This window comes from Brassica napus, chromosome A5 (genome assembly GCF_020379485.1).
Source record: "Brassica napus cultivar Da-Ae chromosome A5, Da-Ae, whole genome shotgun sequence".
Taxonomy (NCBI): Eukaryota; Viridiplantae; Streptophyta; class Magnoliopsida; order Brassicales; family Brassicaceae; genus Brassica; species Brassica napus.
In genome coordinates, this window is record NC_063438.1 from 25,060,266 (window position 1) to 25,079,918 (window position 19,653).

The 19,653-nt window shown below is 37.3% G+C and overlaps 4 protein-coding genes across 5 annotated transcripts; 1 reads left to right on the forward strand and 3 right to left on the reverse strand.

Annotated features, from left to right (window-relative positions):
* Positions 1–1,639: 1,639 nt before the first annotated feature.
* LOC106414312 (protein trichome birefringence-like 1) lies at positions 1,640–6,558 on the reverse strand. The gene is made up of 5 exons (XM_013854990.3): positions 4,284–6,558; positions 3,990–4,182; positions 3,720–3,913; positions 3,482–3,640; positions 1,640–3,155 (listed from the first exon to the last, which is right to left on the reverse strand). Exons 1-5 carry the CDS (start codon positions 5,015–5,017, stop codon positions 2,789–2,791), a joined length of 1,647 nt encoding a protein of 548 aa, XP_013710444.1. The 5' UTR covers positions 5,018–6,558; the 3' UTR covers positions 1,640–2,788.
* A 233-nt stretch (positions 6,559–6,791) lies between these two features.
* On the reverse strand, positions 6,792–8,891 carry LOC106415696 (activator of 90 kDa heat shock protein ATPase homolog). The gene is made up of 3 exons (XM_013856457.2): positions 7,832–8,891; positions 7,671–7,750; positions 6,792–7,114 (listed from the first exon to the last, which is right to left on the reverse strand). The coding sequence occupies exons 1-3, from the start codon at positions 8,708–8,710 to the stop codon at positions 7,021–7,023; spliced, it is 1,053 nt and encodes a 350-aa protein (XP_013711911.1). The 5' UTR covers positions 8,711–8,891; the 3' UTR covers positions 6,792–7,020.
* A 744-nt stretch (positions 8,892–9,635) lies between these two features.
* LOC106413976 (DNA-3-methyladenine glycosylase) lies at positions 9,636–11,314 on the forward strand. Of its 2 annotated transcripts, XM_048779942.1 has the most exons (6): positions 9,655–10,036; positions 10,199–10,270; positions 10,358–10,481; positions 10,641–10,711; positions 10,791–10,848; positions 10,954–11,314. In XM_048779942.1, the coding sequence occupies exons 1-6, from the start codon at positions 9,764–9,766 to the stop codon at positions 11,118–11,120; spliced, it is 765 nt and encodes a 254-aa protein (XP_048635899.1). In that variant the 5' UTR covers positions 9,655–9,763; the 3' UTR covers positions 11,121–11,314. The 2 variants fall into 2 exon arrangements, with proteins under 2 accessions (XP_048635898.1, XP_048635899.1); XM_048779941.1 differs by having other exon boundaries at positions 9,636–10,036; positions 10,641–10,848.
* A 291-nt stretch (positions 11,315–11,605) lies between these two features.
* Positions 11,606–19,141, reverse strand: LOC106415756 (kinesin-like protein KIN-7K, chloroplastic). Its single transcript, XM_022719763.2, has 24 exons — positions 18,886–19,141; positions 17,988–18,273; positions 17,802–17,899; positions 17,531–17,620; positions 17,266–17,318; positions 16,920–16,985; positions 16,790–16,843; positions 16,597–16,656; positions 16,187–16,265; positions 15,803–15,870; positions 15,344–15,406; positions 15,132–15,236; positions 14,819–14,923; positions 14,596–14,703; positions 14,367–14,513; positions 14,065–14,247; positions 13,777–13,932; positions 13,334–13,537; positions 13,112–13,252; positions 12,898–13,023; positions 12,764–12,814; positions 12,529–12,576; positions 12,367–12,444; positions 11,606–12,280 (listed from the first exon to the last, which is right to left on the reverse strand). The coding sequence occupies exons 2-24, from the start codon at positions 18,242–18,244 to the stop codon at positions 11,702–11,704; spliced, it is 2,919 nt and encodes a 972-aa protein (XP_022575484.1). The 5' UTR covers positions 18,245–18,273; positions 18,886–19,141; the 3' UTR covers positions 11,606–11,701.
* Between the last annotated feature and the right edge of the window lie 512 nt (positions 19,142–19,653).

A 19,653-nucleotide genomic window follows, 5' to 3' on the forward strand; every position in this document is an offset into this window, starting at 1 on the left:
TGAATCTGGTGCGTGTCTACTATTTCTCAACCACATCAAACAAAACACACAGTTTACCTTTTCAATTTGTAAGTGAAATGATTTGTCCCATCAGCATCAGTGGTTAGAAGAAACTTCTCGAGATCTATTTCATAAGGATACACTCATACATCTGGTTCACCTGCCAAACAAAATGAAGTACATGAGGTAGCATCAATAAAAAATAAGTAGATTTCAGCTTGTTCCTGATTGCAATGAGAGTCAAATTACGATCAGAACACTAAATTTCTCTAAGGAATTTGTGGACGATGCTCTAGTATGTGAGAAGTAACAACCATATTTTAAGAGCTCTATGACTTTTAAAAATTTACGAATTTGACTTTTCTTGATATCTCATTAACCTTACGCAAATGGATTGATGACTTGGACATGTTTATTGACAGCATAGTTTGGGATCCGAAAGCTTTAAATTAATTTTGAATTGTTAATATATGAATTTTTTGTTAAATCACATATGTTAGTTTTCAACGACTAATTACCATTACATTATGCACAAGTTGGACACAAAATGTTAGTTTTGGAGTCGTCATTAGTTGCAGAAAATACACATATTTCACTCAAACCGAGAATTACAAATCTTCCAATGTGAGCCTTGTAATTACAAAATAATTTACATCAAAGCATCTCCAGTGTGAACTATAAGGTTAGGCAAAAAATAACTTACTTTCATCTTGTCATTCACAATTGCAAAATAAACCCTTTTTCAAGGTATTACTGGTTATGTATGGGCTCTCTAATGAAACAGTAGTCTTGCTGCTCTCAAGACAAAGGAAGAGACTCTTGACGGGATAGTCTCTGGAATTTCTAAGATAGCTTTTCAAAACCTTGGAATGTAAAACATCATTTGAATGAGAGCACTAGCATATGCCTTTTCACCACATTGATTGTTGATAAATCCAACAAATCCAGTCACCGTTTTGGAGACGTAAGGCAAAGAAATTTCAAATTCATGTGCATCAAACAAAAATTTGAAAGCGTAAATTATTGATATATAACAGTAGGTCTGGGCGTGCGGGTACCCGTGGGCGTTCGGATCGGGTTTTTCGGATTTTGGTTCTCTCTTATAACACCTCTTAGGTCCCATTCTAGTAAGTTTGCAAGTACGGGTCGGGTTCTGATATAACACATCGGGTTCGGATCGGTTTTATATCACAACCCATAAAGTAATCATATATCATTCGGATTCAGGTTATATCGGATCGGTTCGGATATACCCGAAATAAAATCTAAAATTTAAAAGTAAAACATAAAAAAAAAATATTTATTTATATATAATCAAGTATTTAAGGTAGTTATTTAAATTTTAAATACTTATTGTTAGATAACATATCAAAATAAATATGAAATTGAATATTTGAAGTATTTATTCATGTTTCATATAATTATATTGTATATTATTTTGGATATTCGGATCGGTTTTTTTGGATATTTTTCAGAATTTTCGGTTTTTTCAGTTTTTCGAGTTATCCGTTCGGGTTCGGTTAATAACACTTCGGGTTCGGATATGTTTTGTGCCACCTTACAAAACTCATTCGGATATTTTTTACATTTCGGACCGGATACAGATCGGGTTCGGTTCGGATTTCAGGTTACGGATATTATGGCCAGGCCTATATAACAGTTTGTAGAGAAAACAGTTAAAGATGTGGAGTTATAACCCGTTTAGTCCTCCAACCTAGCTAGCTAACAATATCAACGGACAAAGCAAGTCAAACTAAACAGTACTGAACCATATGGAAGAGATAATAATCTCGAAGGTGGAGCTAATAATAGTAACATCAAACAAAGCCCATCCACAGAGAGAGAGAGCAGGAGACAAAAACCACAAATATTGCCATGGATTCAACAAATCAGAAGGCCAAAACAGTCAAGAGAGTAGTCTCTCGCTTGCTTAAAGCAATAACTAAGGAAACTAAATCTTACGAGAGTCAAAGAGTAGCAGCTCTAAGTCTCTAACAAGAAAATACTTAAGTCGAGACACTGTTCTGAGAAAAAATCGAAAAAAATAACTAAACATTTACACAGAGACCGACATAACAACATCAAAATAAACAATCTATAAGAGTTTAATTTCAAATTTGCAATCTCAAGAAAGAAAGAAAGAAAGAAAGAAAGAGAGAGGGAACTGACGCGAAGGAGGAGGACTTGGATAAGGCTGCTGATAACATTGTGAGATACAAAAGACGTGGATGGTGGTGGTTTTGGTTGCACACCAAGAGGATCGGAGGAGTCTCATGAAGGACGACTGAGTATGTTCATGCTTTCTTTCCACCTGTGACATTATCATTCAGATTGTATCTAGATGGCTCTAGTGAGTTTCATCATAATACTGTAATTAAAGGACTGGTGCATTCTTTATGTTCTTAGCTCATACTATTACTTTGAAGCAAAAGATCTGTGTCAATTTAAATCCAAAGTCGTTGCAGGGCTCTTAATTCTAAGTGTATTCGTTTGACCAATCGATTGATCATTATTATAAGTAAAGGGGTATGCATTGGAATTTAGACAAATGTTGGCTCAAATCTTTTATTTTCACAAAAAAATAAGTCACTAGTCGTAGTTGACTACAAATGCAGCAACATAAGGTGATTAACTCATCTCTTACGTACGTACATCATGAAACACTAATGTGACTCCCATCTCTTACTTTCTCTACACCTTCAGTGGCACAAATCTGAAAAGTGAAAATTGATTCTAAGTGTTTCCTAAAAGATCTGTATTCATCATCTTAAGAAAAGGATTCTAACTCCTATAAACTTTTAGGTTTCCGCCTTCTATTGCCACGAAGCTGGTGGAGCTTTACAAGCATCTCAGCATAGAGAATCTCGTTCCAAGAATCAGGCACACCTGGGAGGCACCAGTGACTACAGTCTTGGTACAACAATGGTGATTTCCTTTCTTTTGCAGATAGTTTATGTTTCCTATAAACAGATGGGTGAGCGTCCTTCCTGTAATCTGTTAGCCTCGTGATGTTGAGATACGTGACCGGCGTTTTCATTCCCTTTAGAACTGTTTCAAGTATTAACATTTTAGAAGGGTAAGGCGTTAGGTAAGTCTCGTTCTTGATCGGTTCTGTTTCATCATCACATGCCCCTCCTGCATTCCATTGCCCTCCACTGCAACCAAACCAAACCAACTTTTAGAAACACTCTTTTTATACTCCCTCTATTTCACATATTATAAGTAGTTTTAGTGAATATTTTTTTTCTTTTCAAGATTATGTAGTTTTTACATTTCTACTTAACTTTTATATTTATTGAATTATTGGATATAGTGTGACCAGTCAAATTATATAGACTAGTTTATGATTGGTTTAAGATATATCTAAACTATAAAATTAGATGATACTTTAAAAAAAAATAATAACGTTCTTAATCTTTGTGCTTTTAGCTACAAGCCTACAACTACCTATATTATGAAACAAAATGAGATCTGTATATACCTGAAATGTGAAGGTGAGTATCCACGGAAGAAGACAAGAGACTTCTTTGGATTCACATTCTTATCAACCCATCGACCCCAAGTTGTTAATGCTTTCTTAAAAGCTTCATCCACGTCGAGTTTCGGGTGTACATTGCTTCCTTCTTGATAGTAATCCTCCCTAATGAAAGCATCCAAACATAACAAATGAGACAGATCCCTCAAATCAAGGATCAAAGTAGCTGACAGAACTCTATTACCCTTTGGAAGTTTTGTCATGAGTCCACCAATGTCCTGTATTGAACACAAGAATATCAGCTCCCTTGTACTGCTCAGACGACTTCCCGACCACATCTAACCTCAAAGTCTCCTTCTTAGTCCCGTTCTTGTCCGTAAGTTCCCATTCTTGAACCAAGAAAGGTGATGCAAAGAACTCCACAGTGCAGTTATAATCCTATCAACCACATACAAATCAAGTCCCGAGAGACAACAACTAATGAAACTGATTTAGATTACTAAAAGAAACCTACTTTGAAGACGAAAGAGTACTCAGCCTCCCAACGGAACTGATGCCGTCCATGAGCTTCAAAGACTTGACTCTCATCTTTCACTGATCCTTTGAGAATACAAACCAAAGACTCCCACATGTTCCTGTTCAGTGAATCTCCAACAAACGCAAGTCTTCTTCCTCTAATCATCTCCAGCAATTTGCCTCCATTCAACCTTTTATAATTTTTCAAAAAAAAAAAAAACATCAACCAACCATATAAGACAAAGAAATAGATTTTAAAGTCAAAATTAAAAAGCAAAGTTTTATCCTTTACCGTGGTAAAGTGCATTGCTTTGGCTTCCACTTGAGTTTCTGAAACTCAGCGTCAGGTCTCCCGTTGGAGATACAAGTAAACTGTTCATCGATGAGATTACACGAACCGGGTTTGTAAAGCGGATACGAATCGTCTTTCACCCACTCTCCCTCGTAAAACTCGCAGTTCTTTAAAGACTTTATCTCTCGTCTCATCCACGACTTCCTCCTCTGTTTTCTCTTCTTTAAAGCAGAGGAATTGACGGTTAGATTTTCGGACAGAGGTGCTTCCGCGGATCCAAGTTTGTCGGAACTTGGAGCAGTATCATTAGTCTTGTTGTCCGGAGACAACATGTTGTCCAATGCATGGTCGGTCCGGGGCTGAGAAGCAAGTGAATTTGCTCCATTAGCGATGGGAGACTCAAAGGTTGCGTTTTTAGTAGCCGGAGCGAGATTTTCCGGCGCCGGAGTGAGATTTTCCGGCAATGGGGTGTTTCCGGTGAAACTGGACGGTGAAGTCAAGGAGGCAGTGACATTAGGGAGGATGTATGAAGGAATGGAATGAGAGACGGTGATGGGAGAAGGTGTGAAGACTAAGAGAACAGTGAAGGCAACGAAGCTTATGACGAAGGCGTATACAAAAGTCGAGGCTTTTCTTGGTTTCGCGGCGGAGATAAAGCTTTTTAATTCGAAGGATGCGGCGGAGATGGTTGTTCCGCCGTGGATAGAAGTATGCTTGACAGAGTCTGAAGTCATGGTAAGGGAGAGAGGAAGGTGGTGAGTTTTTTTTTTTTTGGCGCGTGAAGAGTCTCTGTGTTTTCTTTGAGTGTAGAGAGAGAGAGAGAGATTAACAAGAGGGAAAGAGGGAAAGTGAAATGTTGACGGAGAAGAGACTTTTTCGTTTTTGAGAAGACATATAAAAGAGACAGACAGAGAGGTGTCTGTTCGGTAATATTTTGCTTAGGAATCGTCGATAAAAAAGTATCCCGAGTGTTTTCTATTGTAAAGTGCCCCTTGTCATGGAGATAACTACGAGAATGCCACCCCATGCTTGGAATGTTGAGATTGTGTTTTATATATATTTGGAATGTTGAGATTGTGATTCTTAAAAGCATGAAACAAAAACGAATTCGCTTTGTGTTTGGTAAGTTTGAATGACCAAAGTGTATATGTGGCAGTTAAGTCGGGGTGGAACCGTGGAAGCAAGCATCAGATTACACGTAAAAGATGGGTTACATGGGGCCGACAAAGGAGCTTATTAGTCACGATTAATTTCTTTGTCAATAAACGGTTTAATTTTTGAATGACGAAGATGTGTGCTTTTCTTCTCAGTTCTTTTTCTCTTTGAATTCGTTGTAACATAGTCTCTGGTTGTAGTTTTTTTTCCTGTCTTCTTTGTTGTTTCTGCGTAATTAAAATTTAATATTTTACCAATAATTTTTTTTACTGAAACAACGCCAGTAATGCTACATCTTGATGGCTTAATTAACGTATGATGTGTACAAGGACGCAAGAATATTTATTATACGTTAAATAACTCGACGCACTCTCTATGGCATCAACTCCAACGGAAGTGTTGCGGATCATTTGAAGGATCCAAAAAGAAAACAAAATGAAGCAAACGAGTTGCGACATTTCCGCTTTAAACAACGAAGGTTACTAGTAATGAAGTACGTGACATGATGATATTTTAAATCTTCCAGGAAATTGATACCAGTAACCGCAACAATCTTCGGAATACTAATCTTGGATCTGATGTAAGAAAATTAACTATCCGGTCAACCATATTTAAAACTCGTCTTTAATAGTTTTCCACACGATTTTGTGAAGTTTCATAATTATACTAAATGCTGATTTGAAATTATTACTATTTTCTACCTAACATCATTTTAACAAAACCAAAACAATGACTATCTTTACAAAGCTTAATGATAACACAATGACAGATCCACAAACCGTTATACTCTGTATACCATAACTAAATTCTTAATGTTAAATATTACAATCTAGTTCAAATCATATGCACTGACAATATGACATTTTAAGAGTCTGAGCTTGATACCTTAATCTGTAACATTTCAAGTCTCTTCTTGATGATTAAAAGTGGTAGAAGAAATTTTTGTTGTCTTAAAGACCGCCATACATTAAGAGTAAGATGTTTTTTGGTTTTATTTTGTAGGTGCTGATTTCAAGTAGGTCTTGTTTGTGCCCACGTCTATACCTGACAAAGCTAGTAAAAACGTTTCTGTTGATGTTGTGGTTAATAAATATTTCATCCACGTGGTTCCAGGCTAAACCAAAACCCTTTTAGATAAACGATCCAAAGAGCTTGCTGTGATGTGTAATATTTTGGTCAAAGCAGGTTCTGGTAACTGGTTAATTACCGGTTGATGTGTAACTTGTTGGTTAGGCATTGCGATTAGCAAAAAGCTTATAGTTCCAAACCAAAGCTTCTTGTTCCTAGTTTTCATCAGTCTTTAGACAATGTTCCTTAGGCAATCTTGATGCCGTGGTTGACTATGGACACCACTTTTAGAATAAAACACTTAAAACAACTTATTCTCATGTGAATAGTTTGTTGTGTGCCATTAATCCAAATAGTGTTAACAAAAGACCAAAGAGTTCATGGAAAATGCATAAACTACAAGTAAAAACCAAATTTCTGCATCGTCTTTATGTCTCCTTGTGAATTGAAATCATAATCGAACTTATGGATGAAGCAATGCTGATTTTGATTACTTGATAATCAAAATCACAAATCACATTCCAAACCCGAAAACAGCACGGATCCTATGGAAGATCAGGTCTCTCCATCCTCTCTCCGTGTTTTCCACCACAGTCGCATTCCCATACCTGCATCAGCCAGTAGAAACGTCAGAGAAAAATAAGTCACATCCAGTAACGGACAAAATCACTTCACAACAGGACGAGTAAGAGAATGTGGACAAACAAATACTTTCAGGAATAAGCCAACAGGTGTTCACAAGGAACAAAGAAGCGCTCTATCAGCATAACCTAAAGCTAGTTAGTGGAAAGGTAGCATAGGTAGAAGATTTAAAGACGTGTAGGCCATTGAGCGATTTAGAGATAGAAATGTTCTATCATATATTAACAAATAAAGCAAAACCCAAATTCCAAAAGAGTTCATTCACTAGAACAAAGACTGGATGAGTCCAACAACTACATACAGCAAGCTAAACAGTCGCAAGGATTAGCACAGATACTAAGGTCAGAATTAGTGTCTGTCATTGAGAACAAAACAGGCTAAAGGTGGTTACAATTCCCTCAAGATAGTACATCAATATGAAAGTTATATATAAGACCAAGCTATCAAGCACTCCAAACACCATAAATATTCATTGCATACTACCATACTATTATAAGAAAGATTTCAAGCAGTGACACTAACCTGTCTTCTTCAGGGACGTCGGTGTGAGTAAGATTGACAATGGTGACTCCTGGTTCAGGTTCCTCAAAAGTTATCTTCACCTGAAAATGTCAAAGCACAATACATCAGCCACAATGACATAGAAACCAAAGGTCACAAAGAAAAATAACAACTAAACTAACCGTAGAATCAAGACCATCAGACCAACTCCCAAACCTCCACTTCTGCACAATCAACTTCCCTTCCTCCAGCTCCACATTCACCCCAGTAACCGACCCATCAAAAACACTAATAGGCCCATTCACATCTTTACTAATCTTAGCATTGCTCTGCGTGAATCCCTTCCACCTATTCTCATCCATCAAGATCTCATACAAGTCCTTAGCTCTACAACTGAACTTCTCAGTCATACTAATCGTCTTGAACCCCTCCTTCGTCTTCACCTTCTTCTTCTCCTTCACCACCACAGCAGGCAAAACACTAGTCTTCTCCACAGCCGCTGCCGCCGCCGCCACCCACTTAGGAGCCACCTTCTTATTCTCCAATTCATCCCTACAAGGCCCTCCTTTCGCCATAGCCTCCACAAAAACCCTAACCTTCTCCAAAACAACCCCCTTCCCCTTCTTCACCATCGCCTCCTTCAACGCCTTCCCAACCGCCCCCTCGTCCTTAACCGAAACCCTAACCTCCGGATCCTCATCCGCATTCTCATCGGAGATATACGGCATATCCACGGCCCCCTCCGCCTTCGAGATCGTCTTCCCTTCCGAATCCTTCGCCTCGCCTTCCCAGGAGAGAGAGACGCTGAGCTCGTAGCCGGGGATGATCTTCCCCTTGCGCACGTTCACGTACGCCTCGCCTTCGAGCTTCTCCAGTTTCTTGATTTTGATGAAGAGGTTGCCTTCGCCGGAGAGGATGACGGCGTTGGAGAATTGGTTGGTGAAGAAGCTGCGGGACCACTCGAGGCAGTTGGTTTCGGCCCAGTGCCAGTTGTGGACGTTGGTGCCGTCGGGGCGGTCTTCGACGATCCATCGCTTGTCGCCTTCGCCGAACTTCGCCATGGTGAGTGGATTAGGGATTCGAGATTGAACTAACGAGGAGTGATTGAGTGGGGAGCTAGTCGAATTCGATGAGATGTGTGGGAAGAAGCAGAGGAGGTAAACCTAGATATATGTAAACGAAGCCTCTAGAAAATGTTTTTTTTTTTATTTATTTTTTTCCTACTGAAAAATGGAAAAATATAAAATAATACTTATGCCAGAAAAAGAAAAACTAATTAACTTTTGAAACGCTTTGGAAGTGTCTAGAACGTACAAATTATGTTAAATCCTACTCCATCTATTTCACATGATGTTTTAAAAATTTTACTTTTATAACTAAAAGTTAGTTTTAAGAATATAATTTAAAAATCATTCAACCAACTACATAAATTACTCTAATATCTAATTAGTTACACAATTTTTCAATAAAATTAAAAATAACATAAATATATCAAAACATCATCAATCTATTATGAAACAACAAAAACTTTATAAAACATCATTTATTCTGAAATGGAGGAAGTATTATTTTAGAGTGGTATATCTAATTTTTCTTTTAAAAAAATATTCTTAATCATTTATTCATTAATAATTTCAAAAATAATTCAAAATTACAGAATAGGAATTAATATAAAATTAATAAATGTTTATTTGAAAACATTATTTATTTTGTGTTTTATTTCCCCACTATCATATAAAGTCAAAATATCTCCACCGATTATAATTTCAGGCTAGCTCTCCATAAATTATTTTATTTCTCTTCAAATTGAGAATTACAAACTTAATTATCTATAAACTATAGTTTTACTTTTAAGTTTTAACCGGATTATTAGTAACCATATAATTTAAATCGGATAAACAAAAAAAAATCAATTTTTCTCAAATTTTTTTTTAAAACGCCAAATATTGAAAAACGGAGGAAAAAATTGATATGACGGTCATAATAAGGAAAGTTTATGTTTAAGGCTTAACCTTCGGACAGCGTAACAGTCACCCGCCAAATAACAAAACGAAGAAAAGTCAAAGAGTCGAACACATTCGAAAAAGTCAAAAATCTTTTGGTTCTGTCCGTCAATGAAAACGCCGCCTCGTCGTTCCAAACGAGTTGATCAGGAATCGGAACTACCCAAGGTTACAACTCCAGTGGCTCTACGTGCAGCACGAGAGAAGAAGCACTGTTCCAAGGCTCGGGCGGTTCGGGTCAGACCCGAGTACCCACTGACCCGCTCCACCCCCGAGATGAAGATAATGCCTCCTGAGTTCTTTCAAATAGACGCGCTTGATCTAGCGCCACGTTTGCTCGGGAAGTTCCTGAGGAGAGACAATGTTGTCCTACGGATCACAGAGGTCAGATACAAAGTTTTGTTCTTGTTTCCTCATTAAAAGAATTTAGTTTTTTTTTGTTGTTTTCTTGGGATTTTTGATATTCTGACTATAATTGTTGGTAAAAAATTTTTGATTTTGGATTAACGAAGTTAATACTCTCTAACATTGTTCCTCCTTTGGCAGGTGGAAGCTTATAGACCAAATGACTCAGCTTGCCATGGACGGTTCGGGAATACCCCACGGACCGCACCTATTGTGAGTTTCTTCATTCTGCTTTGTTATCATTTAGTTAAATACACATGATAACATTCTCTAAAATGTGTGTTTTTTTTTGTTTATTAGTTTGGACCAGGAGGACATGCATATGTTTATCTTTGTTACGGTCTTCATATGATGCTCAATATTGTTGCTGATAAGGATGGAGTTGGAGCTGCTGTTTTGATACGATCTTGTTCTCCTGTTACCGGTAATAATCTCTCCACATCAGTTCTGTGAGACTGTTCATTACACTCTCTCTTATCGATGCATGTTTCTACTTAAATAATTGCTTTATTGATACTGTTTTTGCGTTAAGAATGATTACATAGATCTTACGTTGGCTTAAAAGGGTGTGATGGTATTGCAGGGCTGGAGACCATACAGGAGCGTCGTGGCCAGAAAACCGACAAACCTGTTCTTCTAAATGGACCAGGAAAGGTTAGTCTGATCTGCATCAAACAGAATGCACCTTGCAAATCCACAATGCATGAAATCTGTTCATATGTGCCTCTTGCAGGTCGGGCAGGCGCTTGGACTTTCAACAGAGTGGTCTCATCATCCCCTCTATTCTCCGGGTTAGTCAGACAAATAAACCAAAATCAGTTAATGGAGTTTCTGGTTTTTTCTGATTCTTTAAGAGAGTTTAAGCTTTGTTGTAATAAATGATGTATGAAAAACAGGAGGATTGGAGGTTCTGGATGGAGGAGAAGATGTGGAGAAAGTACTAGTTGGTCCTCGCGTTGGAATAGATTACGCATTGCCTCAACATGTCAATGCCTTGTGGAGATTTGCCATTGGAGACACTCCGTGGATAAGTGCTCCTAAGAACACTCTTAAGCCTCTCTAACTTCAATCCAAGACTCTTCAGTTGCACTTCTTGTTTTCAGACATCTGATTGAGTACACTTCTTGGTGTTTGTATAGTGTTTTACTGTTTTGTTAACAATTATTAATTTGGGTTGTATACACAAAGAAGGAAATCAATTGGGGCAAATGTGGATTAGTGGAAAGGTATTGGGTGAAAGTGAAAATTTTAAGAACTTTACTAAGACCATGATTAACCCTGGTTTCTTAACTGAGTTTTTTAGCTAATCGTTTCTTAGTTTTTAATTAAAAAACTAAGAACATTTTTTAAATAAAATATATAAGAGATGTTTTTTAACCAAAAAGTGTAAAAAAAATATATTAAAATCATGAGTTATAAGAGACCGGGATAATCATCATGCTCTAAGCTCCCCAGAACTATCATTATTTTCTTCTTTTACCCACTTTTCACTTCTCTTACCTCTTAATTTAAACAGTGTTTTTTTTTCTTGAATTTTAAACAATCTGATGATTTTCAAATAAATCATTACTTTATGTTTTATCATACTTACACAAACACAAACTCTTGGAATCACTGCACAAACATATCCTACTACTTCACGTCTCAAAACGATCGATCGGTCTGTAGCGTCTCCGATACAGAATCAGAGATCTCAGAACCACCTTCTTGAGACCTTCTCAGCTTAGAAACAAGAACCCACATACTAGCAAGCTCGTTCTCCAAATACGCTTCTCTCTGCTTCGATTCTTCTACTATCCTCACAAGCTCGGCTTCTCTTTGGTCTCTATCAACAAGTGCAGCTTCGTATGATCGTTCCCGCTCTTTGCTCATCCTCAGTTCTCTCTTCAGCTCGATCGACGAGCTCTCTTGCTCTTGTTGTCTCTTTGCAAGACTCTCTCTTCTCCCATTGTTCCTTGCATTGGTTGTTGTTGTTGTTCCTGGCTTATTACCGCGCTGTGGGACTGAGCTCTTGAGTGTTGCTAGCTCAGATGCTAGTCGTTCGTTGTGATTCATGAGTTTTGCGACTTCTTCAGATAATGCCTTGAGCTCAACTGCAGCTGCTGATGCAAGACCTTTTGCATATGAACTCTCTTCTGCGAGTTTCCTGTTACGATGTTCTAATTGCTCCTTCGATTCACTTAGCTCCTTAGCTTTCTGTTTCAGCTCTTCGATCTTGGTTTCCTGTCATGTCAGAAAGGCAAGTGACTTTAGTTTGAGAATCATTTAGCTATTAGGTGTTGCTTTTTTCATATAAAAAGTTTGAGAACCTGTGCTAGTTCCAGGGCATTAGAGAGTTCCTGCTTTAGGTTTGCAACTTCTTCTTGAAACGCTTCACATTCACATGTCTGCAGCAAAATACTTCGTTGGTTATTAAATTATTTACAGATTATAAACTTAAGACAAATCGATAAAAGAAAAAATCTCTCAACCTTTTGATTGAGTTGTTCCTGAATGATGTTATTATCTGCAGCTTTAACCTGTAAACAAGATCAAGAATGAGAAAGAAAAAAAAAACGTTATAGATGCAATTAGCTTTCATCATTATTTGCAGAGAAGCAACTTTATGCAGGCATGAGTAGATATTATACTGGAGCTAAGAGAAATAATTATCATCCACGCAGTAGCAAGACATCTCTAGGTGCTGTAGCAGAAACAATTCTTTACCTCGAGTTCAAAAGACTTCTCATTAACTTGATCTCTCAGCTCAGCAAGTGCCTGAAGATATTTATAGAGAAATAGCTTGAGAAATGAACCACAGAAAAAAAAAGTCACTGCATAATACTTAACAATGAACTTACCTGCACGATGTCGGATTTGTCCAACGCCTCATGTGATGTGATAACAAAGTCCAAGATTTGTTTCTCCAACGTTGCAATCTCGTCATTCTTAGCCTTGATGTCATCATTGAGGACTTTGATCTCCTCCTAAGTAACACAGATAACCAGGAAAGTGAATGTTTGGTAGATTTAAACGGAAGCTAGATACAAATCATGAACCAAGTGGTTATATTACTTTAATCTCTTCATTTTCAGGAGACTTTGCAGCTTCATCTAATAGCCGTTTTAATGAACTTGATTGCAACGCCGCCTCCTCAGATAAAATCTTTTTCTGTTCCCTCAGAAGATCCAACTCATCGATCACTTTATTGCTAGTCTGGGAACAGGGCAGGAAGTGGAAAAGATAAAGATGTAGTTACTTTGGAACCATAACATATGTGAAAATGTCTCTTCGTACCTCTGGCGTCTCCATTTCATGGGAAGTGTCCTCTAGAGCTTCTCTGTCTTCCTTAGGCTCTGAGAATTGTTCCATCAAAGGCGATCCTTCTGAAAATCTTGACTCTGCATGCAGATTATTTCCTCCTCCTTGAGGAGTCGATGGTGTGCTGTTGGATTTTACCACACTCGACTGGTCGCTGGCACTTGAACTGTTATCTCTTTTCTGATAGGAGAAAAATAAGATTGTTACAAAAAAGGGGACAAGAGAGGCACCAAATAATCAAATAAGCACACAAGGTCATATGATTAGCACTCTTTACTTATATCATTGTTCTTTGAAGAACATGAGAACTCTATAAATCTATAGTGCGCAATAGTACAAACCTATAGTTGCTAGGTGCAGTTCTGAAACGAACCAGAATAAACCACAGTGCTAATAAGAAAATTCAATCGTTTGCATACCTTAGGCTTTAACCAGTTTAACAATCCATGCTTCCTGGTCTTCTTTTCTTCTCTAAACGCAATATCTCTAATCTCATTATTTCCCTCCGCAGAGACATACAGATCAAGGTGCTCATCGTCCATCATGTCCCGCCTCTTGTATGGTAGGTAAGCAAGCTGCACACGCATATTATCAACCAAGATTAGCCAAACAAAACTAGCAATTTTGTGTACTTGCTCCAGCAAAATATTCTCAGAAACGACCATGGAAACAATTTATAATATCAAGGCTATAATCAGTGATTCTACCTCTTCTTCCCCAAATGAATGTCTCCTCCGAGGCTCAAAGCGATGAGGTAATCGAGATGTTTGTGAAGTTTTAGTCGACACCAAAATTAATTTCGTCAACCGTTGGATTCGACTCAATAGAGCTGCTTTAGCTTCTTCCTCTTCTTCGAGTCTGGATTGCAGTTTCACTTGACCATCTTCTAGCTAATATCATCACGTTATATAGCCAGAAACAAAAAAAAAAGACAAGGTTACTACAGATTCTCTCAATGTAAAGACACAAAACATCCTTCCACTTGTCTAATCGAGCATATAACTCATACCTTCTGTTTCAGGAGAACGATATCATCTGTGCCAATATCATTCAGCTGAGGAATTGGTACAATGTCCTGTTTAATCTGTTCCAACTCCTCCTTCAGCTGCCGAATCTCGTGTTGGTACTTCTTGATTAATGATTTCTCATCAAGTATCTGCAGTAATATAGATTTAGAAACCAAGCAAGAACTTTAGTACAATAAAATAAGGTCTGATAGAAGAAGATATGAGGCAAACCTTGTTTTGTTCGGCTTGAATCTCAATATGTTTTGCACGATGAGCAAATTTCAATGTGTTGTGTGTTTCTTCCGAGCTGCTTGATGCAGGAGTCACTGTACAAATGAGCTACCATATCCAGAAGGGACAACTAATCAGTAAAGTACATCACTCTGCTGATGATCATGTTGTGGATTTTATATTTATAGTAGCAAGAGGATGGAGAAAAGATCTAATAACTTACAGATACTCGGTCATGGCCACTCAATGAGGACTGAAGGATCCTGGTTAACTTAGAGTCTCTGTATGGTACATGCGAAGCCTTCACATCCGTGAGCTTTGATATCACCTACAATATCACAACAGAATTACCTGAATTGAGCCAACAGGAGAATGTTCAAACAGGACCAGAATATAAACAAGAATAGACAACTATTTAACTTTAGGTTTGGACAAGCACAGATTGACCGGATTTAAAAGAAAATGAAGTCCTTCGATTTAACTGACTCCAAAACTTATTGTTGACTAAGAGAAAACTGTGGTAAGAAAAAACTCACAGTGCCTAATGTCAGCAAACTTTTATTTATGTATGATCCTTCCTTGCGTCTTAAACCACTGGTTTCAACCTTTGAACTCTCGGAACCTGCCAGATCAACGAGGTTCTGCGGGTGCGGAAGAGATTATGGGTAGTTAATGTCAGTTGCTCTTAGTGTTGAAGAAAGTGTTGATCATAACCATACATAATATCACTGGCACAGGAGAAGCTTACCAGCTGAGAGAGGTGAACAGCTTCACCTTTAATCTTGTTGCCTAAGGGACTACTCTCTATTGTCTGCATCCAAATGAGTTTATCATCTTTTAGAAACGGTACAGCTATATGAGTTACAATGAAAAGAAAGTAGTACCATAACCGGTGGAACACTTGACACGACTAAACAACTAGAATTAGAATAAAAGACAAACAGAAATTCCTTGAACGGAAGAAAACACGTGAAAAGAAGAACGTGGTCCACAACTTATTCTGAATAAGAAATAGAATTTCGGTATTCTATTTTCAAATACTATCGTGATTATAAGACAAAAAACTATCATTTTTACCTTTTAACCAATTATAGTAATAGAAAAGAACGTTGGTTTTGCGTGCATCCATCCACAATACAAGTGTATATACGTGCGGAGAAAGAAAAAGGATATAGCTACCAATATTTCAAAGAGAGTATTTACATACCAACGTAAATATTGTATGGCTCCGGCTGCTGAGCAGATTATAGTTCGTGGATCCAACATGGCGTTGCTCTGTCATAAGGACAAAACTCCAATCAATGTGAATTGAATTAAATGTAAATTTACTAGATCATGACAAATTTTAAGGATGATATATGTATACTGGAATCATGAGAGAGAGAGAACTACTCTCTCATATTAAATAAAAGAAAAAACAAACACAATTTTTAACGTTTTGTACAGCCCCAAGCAGGTAGAGGAGAACCACTTTCCTGATGACAATATCTTTAACAAATGTACAATGACTGCAACAGTCTTTGCTGGCGTTATGAGGATGTATAGTAAACCTATTTCTTTAGCTAAAGGGAAAAGTGGAAGCACCACATACCTTCTCCAGCTGCTATAAGAGAAAGCGCATGAGCAGGTGATAAAACAACTTCTTCTTTAATCCCTTCGACAAAGGTTCCCTAGAATAAATTAAAAGGATGCGTTCAATTAAAACACATGGAAGAAAAGAACTCATAGCGATCATCTACAAGTCTGCTTGAAAGCAATGTGACCCACATATCATCATTGTAACAGCAGAGTTCTCAGAGAGATCAAATTTCACAAGAAAAAAATGGAACCAGTATAGTTTTCAGGTACCAAACAAGCCTAGACATGGGTTCCTACTAATTTAAGAATATGATGTAAACATTTTGGGATTTTAGACGAGCAATGTAATAAAAGAAAATATTACAAGTAAGTGAGAGCAGCAGCCCGTGTAATCAAAAGATGATCTGAAGCTGAAACACATACCTGTTTATCTTCTCTGATCCTCAAATTATGTCCTGCTGGATTCAATAAATCATTGACAACCTGAAATACGGTGGATCTTAAGGGAATTAATCTCAAAGGAAGATTTTAAAGGCAGAGTATTCTATCACTCCACTACTCTTGAAGCTGAATATAGGTAATGGAGCAGAGAAAGAAAGTGGATAAATAATAGCACCTCATTATAAATTTCCATGTAGGAAATACGCAGGAGAAATTCTCGGCTTGGTGTCTGTAAGAAAATAGATATGTGAGGTTGCTAGTACTTAGGCCACGGAATCTGACAAAATCAATATCCTAAGAAGTACCTCTTGGATAATGCTGAAAGCATCTTTCACTGCTAATGGTATAATACCAGGAGATCTCTGGTCACCCTGACATTTGAACCCAAAAAAAAACCCAATCGAAATCTATCAGATATGGTTTCAACAGTAGGGTGCACAGAAACCTAACAGTATTAGGGTAGAAAACTTATCTATCGCAAGGTTGTTTATCTATAACTATTGCAGAAAGATTCTTACATGTGTTAGTTAAGCTTGTGGAGTTGAAATTAAAAGAAATACATGATTCTCTGACAAAGCACTATATCTTTATGACAAATTGAACTACATCGTACAAAACAAGCCAAAAGCTATCCAGATGAAGGTATCTTACATGCATAGTGTGAGTCTTTCCACTGCTTGTCACTCCATATGCAAAAATGGTCCCTGTAGATGGATTAACATTCAAAGTTATATACAAATCAACTGGTAAGTACATCGAAAGTCAAAATTGGTTCTGACGAATTCATCATAAATTAGGAACAGTCAGCCTTGTTGATAGAGTTTGGAAGAAAGTATGCTTTTCGATAAAAGAGTTGATATCATAAATTGAGTTCTAAATACAAAATAGACTGCCATTAAATATGGTCACTTCATACCGTTAATCCCCTCCATAGCCCCATTAACAACATGGTGTGCAGCAACATCGTAGACATTGCGTGTTGTGGTTGTAGGTCCAAAGACACGATCTGTCATAAAGAGAACCAATCGTTAACAGACATAGAGACCCAGACATCAAAAAAGGAAGATTATACCACATAAGAACAACACTATCATCCTTAGTTTGTTATTCTCGAGTGATATGCCGACATACAATATTTAAGATGATTATGGAACCACTGTGACATTAATGAAACTATTAAGACTAACCATATGCATAAGCTATCGTCGGATTATACTCATTCCGTACGATTGTTTCGCCATCTGCATACCAAGCAACCTCCTCCCCTTGGCGGATTTCCCTTGGACTGTCACGGAAAAGTTATTTCAAATTCACAGAACAAACAGGCAACCTAATATTTGCAAGCCCTAATAAAAAAGCACATCACTGTGAACCTGAGTGGACGAAAGCGAACTGTCACTGTGACGTTCTCTTTAGAACGCTGAGCACTTTGCGGTGCGGAGTCCGGTGAGAAGAAGTGCTGCTTGCTTTGAGCAGATGAAGAAGCAGGAGAGCTATGTCCATCATCGATAGATGTCTCTTGATAAAGCTTTGAAGAAGAGGTTGTTGAGGAAGCAGTAGAATCAGCACCCTTGAAATTGCTAAACCCTGTTTTTCTCGACTTTGATCCTTGTTTAGATGATGCCATCATCACAAGTCGAAGTCAAAACCTCGAGAACACTGAATCAAAACAAGACCACAAAAATAAATCAACAATAAACCAAAAAATAAAGACAGTGATATCTACTCAAGGCTAACAGTTCTAACCCATATTACTAACAACTGAAGCTAAATCAAGCAGTTATAGAAAGCTTTCTTTCTTTCATCATTCCTTAAACTAACAACACTGAAAAGTGAGCAGTTACAATAAGGATGTCTCTGAAATTAACTTAAAAAGAAAAGTGAATTCCACCAACAAGCAGTAAAGCTAAAAAAGCACCAAAAAAGAAGCCTAAACTTACGCCAGTAGTAGGGCCCCTAAGTTCATGCCGAAGCACACACAAAAAGGTTTGCAATTAAACAAAAAAAAAATTAGGGGGAAAAAGAAGATAAATGACAAAAAAAAATTAAAGCATAAGCTACGAACGTGAAAACAAATCAGAGCATCACAATTGCAAGAAGGTCAAACAAAAAAAAAAAACACAATCCAAATCGGTACTATGTAATAAGAGCTGGAACACTTGAACAAGTCATTAGTTCAGAGTCCAGTTATTACCGGATATGTCTGAAACCTTACAGCATTTTTAGAAAATTCCATAAAAAGACAGAGAAAAAAGGAATAAGAATGAGTACCTCCTCAGGCGAATCTAATGGGAGGAAGAGAGATCTCAGAGAGGAGACGAGGTAGCAGATTACTCGTTGATTGCGATTGAATAACAACAAGTCGCGTTTTCAATTGGTGTGGGTTTGGTTTCTCGTAAACAGAAACACCATATTAAAGGTACAGGTGAGAGAGAGAGAGCTAGAAGAGTATAAATACATACATATACATATTTATGTGTAAATGTATTTGTTTATACGTATCTTTTTGCCTTCACGGATACAGTTAAGGGCATCTCCAATGCAACACTAAAATTTACTCTATATTTCACTCTAAAATAGAGTAACTCTATTATAGAGTTGAATTTGCTCCAATGGTTCACTCTATAATAGAGTTACTCTATAATAGAGTGGAATATAGAGTAATCTTGTTTTTTTTACTCCAAATATAGAGTGAAAAAATAAGATTACTCTATATTTCACTCTATTATAGAGTAACTCTATTATAGAGTGAACCATTGGAGCAAATTCAACTCTATAATAGAGTTACTCTATTTTAGAGTGAAATATAGAGTAAATTTTAGCGTAGCATTGTAGATGGTCTAAGAGAAAGAAAGAGACGATTCTCCTCTTCTTCTTCTTTTTTTGTTTTTTCTTCCTACAGAATAAAAAGGAAGAGAAGTCTCTAAAATAAAATAAAAAAAGAATAGTTTTTAATATTTTTCTAGAATTGACTTTGGCAGTTTGATGCCTTGATGGGAAGGGATTTTGTTTTTATTTATTGCATCCAATTGAGATTCA

What these genes read in the sequence shown, in the direction of transcription:
- LOC106414312 (XM_013854990.3), bottom strand. Translation starts at nt 5,017, where the DNA reads ATGACTTCAGACTCTGTCAAGCATACTTCTATCCACGGCGGAACAACC. An exon ending in AAGCAATGCACTTTACCACG is followed by an intron (nt 4,183 to 4,283) that starts GTAAAGGATAAA and finishes AAATTATAAAAG; the next exon opens with GTTGAATGGAGGCAAATTGC. An exon ending in CATGACAAAACTTCCAAAGG is followed by an intron (nt 3,641 to 3,719) that starts GTAATAGAGTTC and finishes TGCTTTCATTAG; the next exon opens with GGAGGATTACTATCAAGAAG.
- LOC106415696 (XM_013856457.2), bottom strand. Translation starts at nt 8,710, where the DNA reads ATGGCGAAGTTCGGCGAAGGCGACAAGCGATGGATCGTCGAAGACCGC. An exon ending in CTGATGGTCTTGATTCTACG is followed by an intron (nt 7,751 to 7,831) that starts GTTAGTTTAGTT and finishes TGACATTTTCAG; the next exon opens with GTGAAGATAACTTTTGAGGA. An exon ending in GACGTCCCTGAAGAAGACAG is followed by an intron (nt 7,115 to 7,670) that starts GTTAGTGTCACT and finishes TGGCTGATGCAG; the next exon opens with GTATGGGAATGCGACTGTGG.
- LOC106413976 (XM_048779941.1), top strand. Translation starts at nt 9,764, where the DNA reads ATGAAAACGCCGCCTCGTCGTTCCAAACGAGTTGATCAGGAATCGGAA. An exon ending in TTGTCCTACGGATCACAGAG is followed by an intron (nt 10,037 to 10,198) that starts GTCAGATACAAA and finishes CTCCTTTGGCAG; the next exon opens with GTGGAAGCTTATAGACCAAA. An exon ending in TCATCCCCTCTATTCTCCGG is followed by an intron (nt 10,849 to 10,953) that starts GTTAGTCAGACA and finishes TATGAAAAACAG; the next exon opens with GAGGATTGGAGGTTCTGGAT.
- LOC106415756 (XM_022719763.2), bottom strand. Translation starts at nt 18,244, where the DNA reads ATGATGGCATCATCTAAACAAGGATCAAAGTCGAGAAAAACAGGGTTT. An exon ending in GAAAGACTCACACTATGCAT is followed by an intron (nt 16,986 to 17,265) that starts GTAAGATACCTT and finishes TTCAAATGTCAG; the next exon opens with GGTGACCAGAGATCTCCTGG. An exon ending in GGATCAGAGAAGATAAACAG is followed by an intron (nt 16,266 to 16,596) that starts GTATGTGTTTCA and finishes AATTTATTCTAG; the next exon opens with GGAACCTTTGTCGAAGGGAT.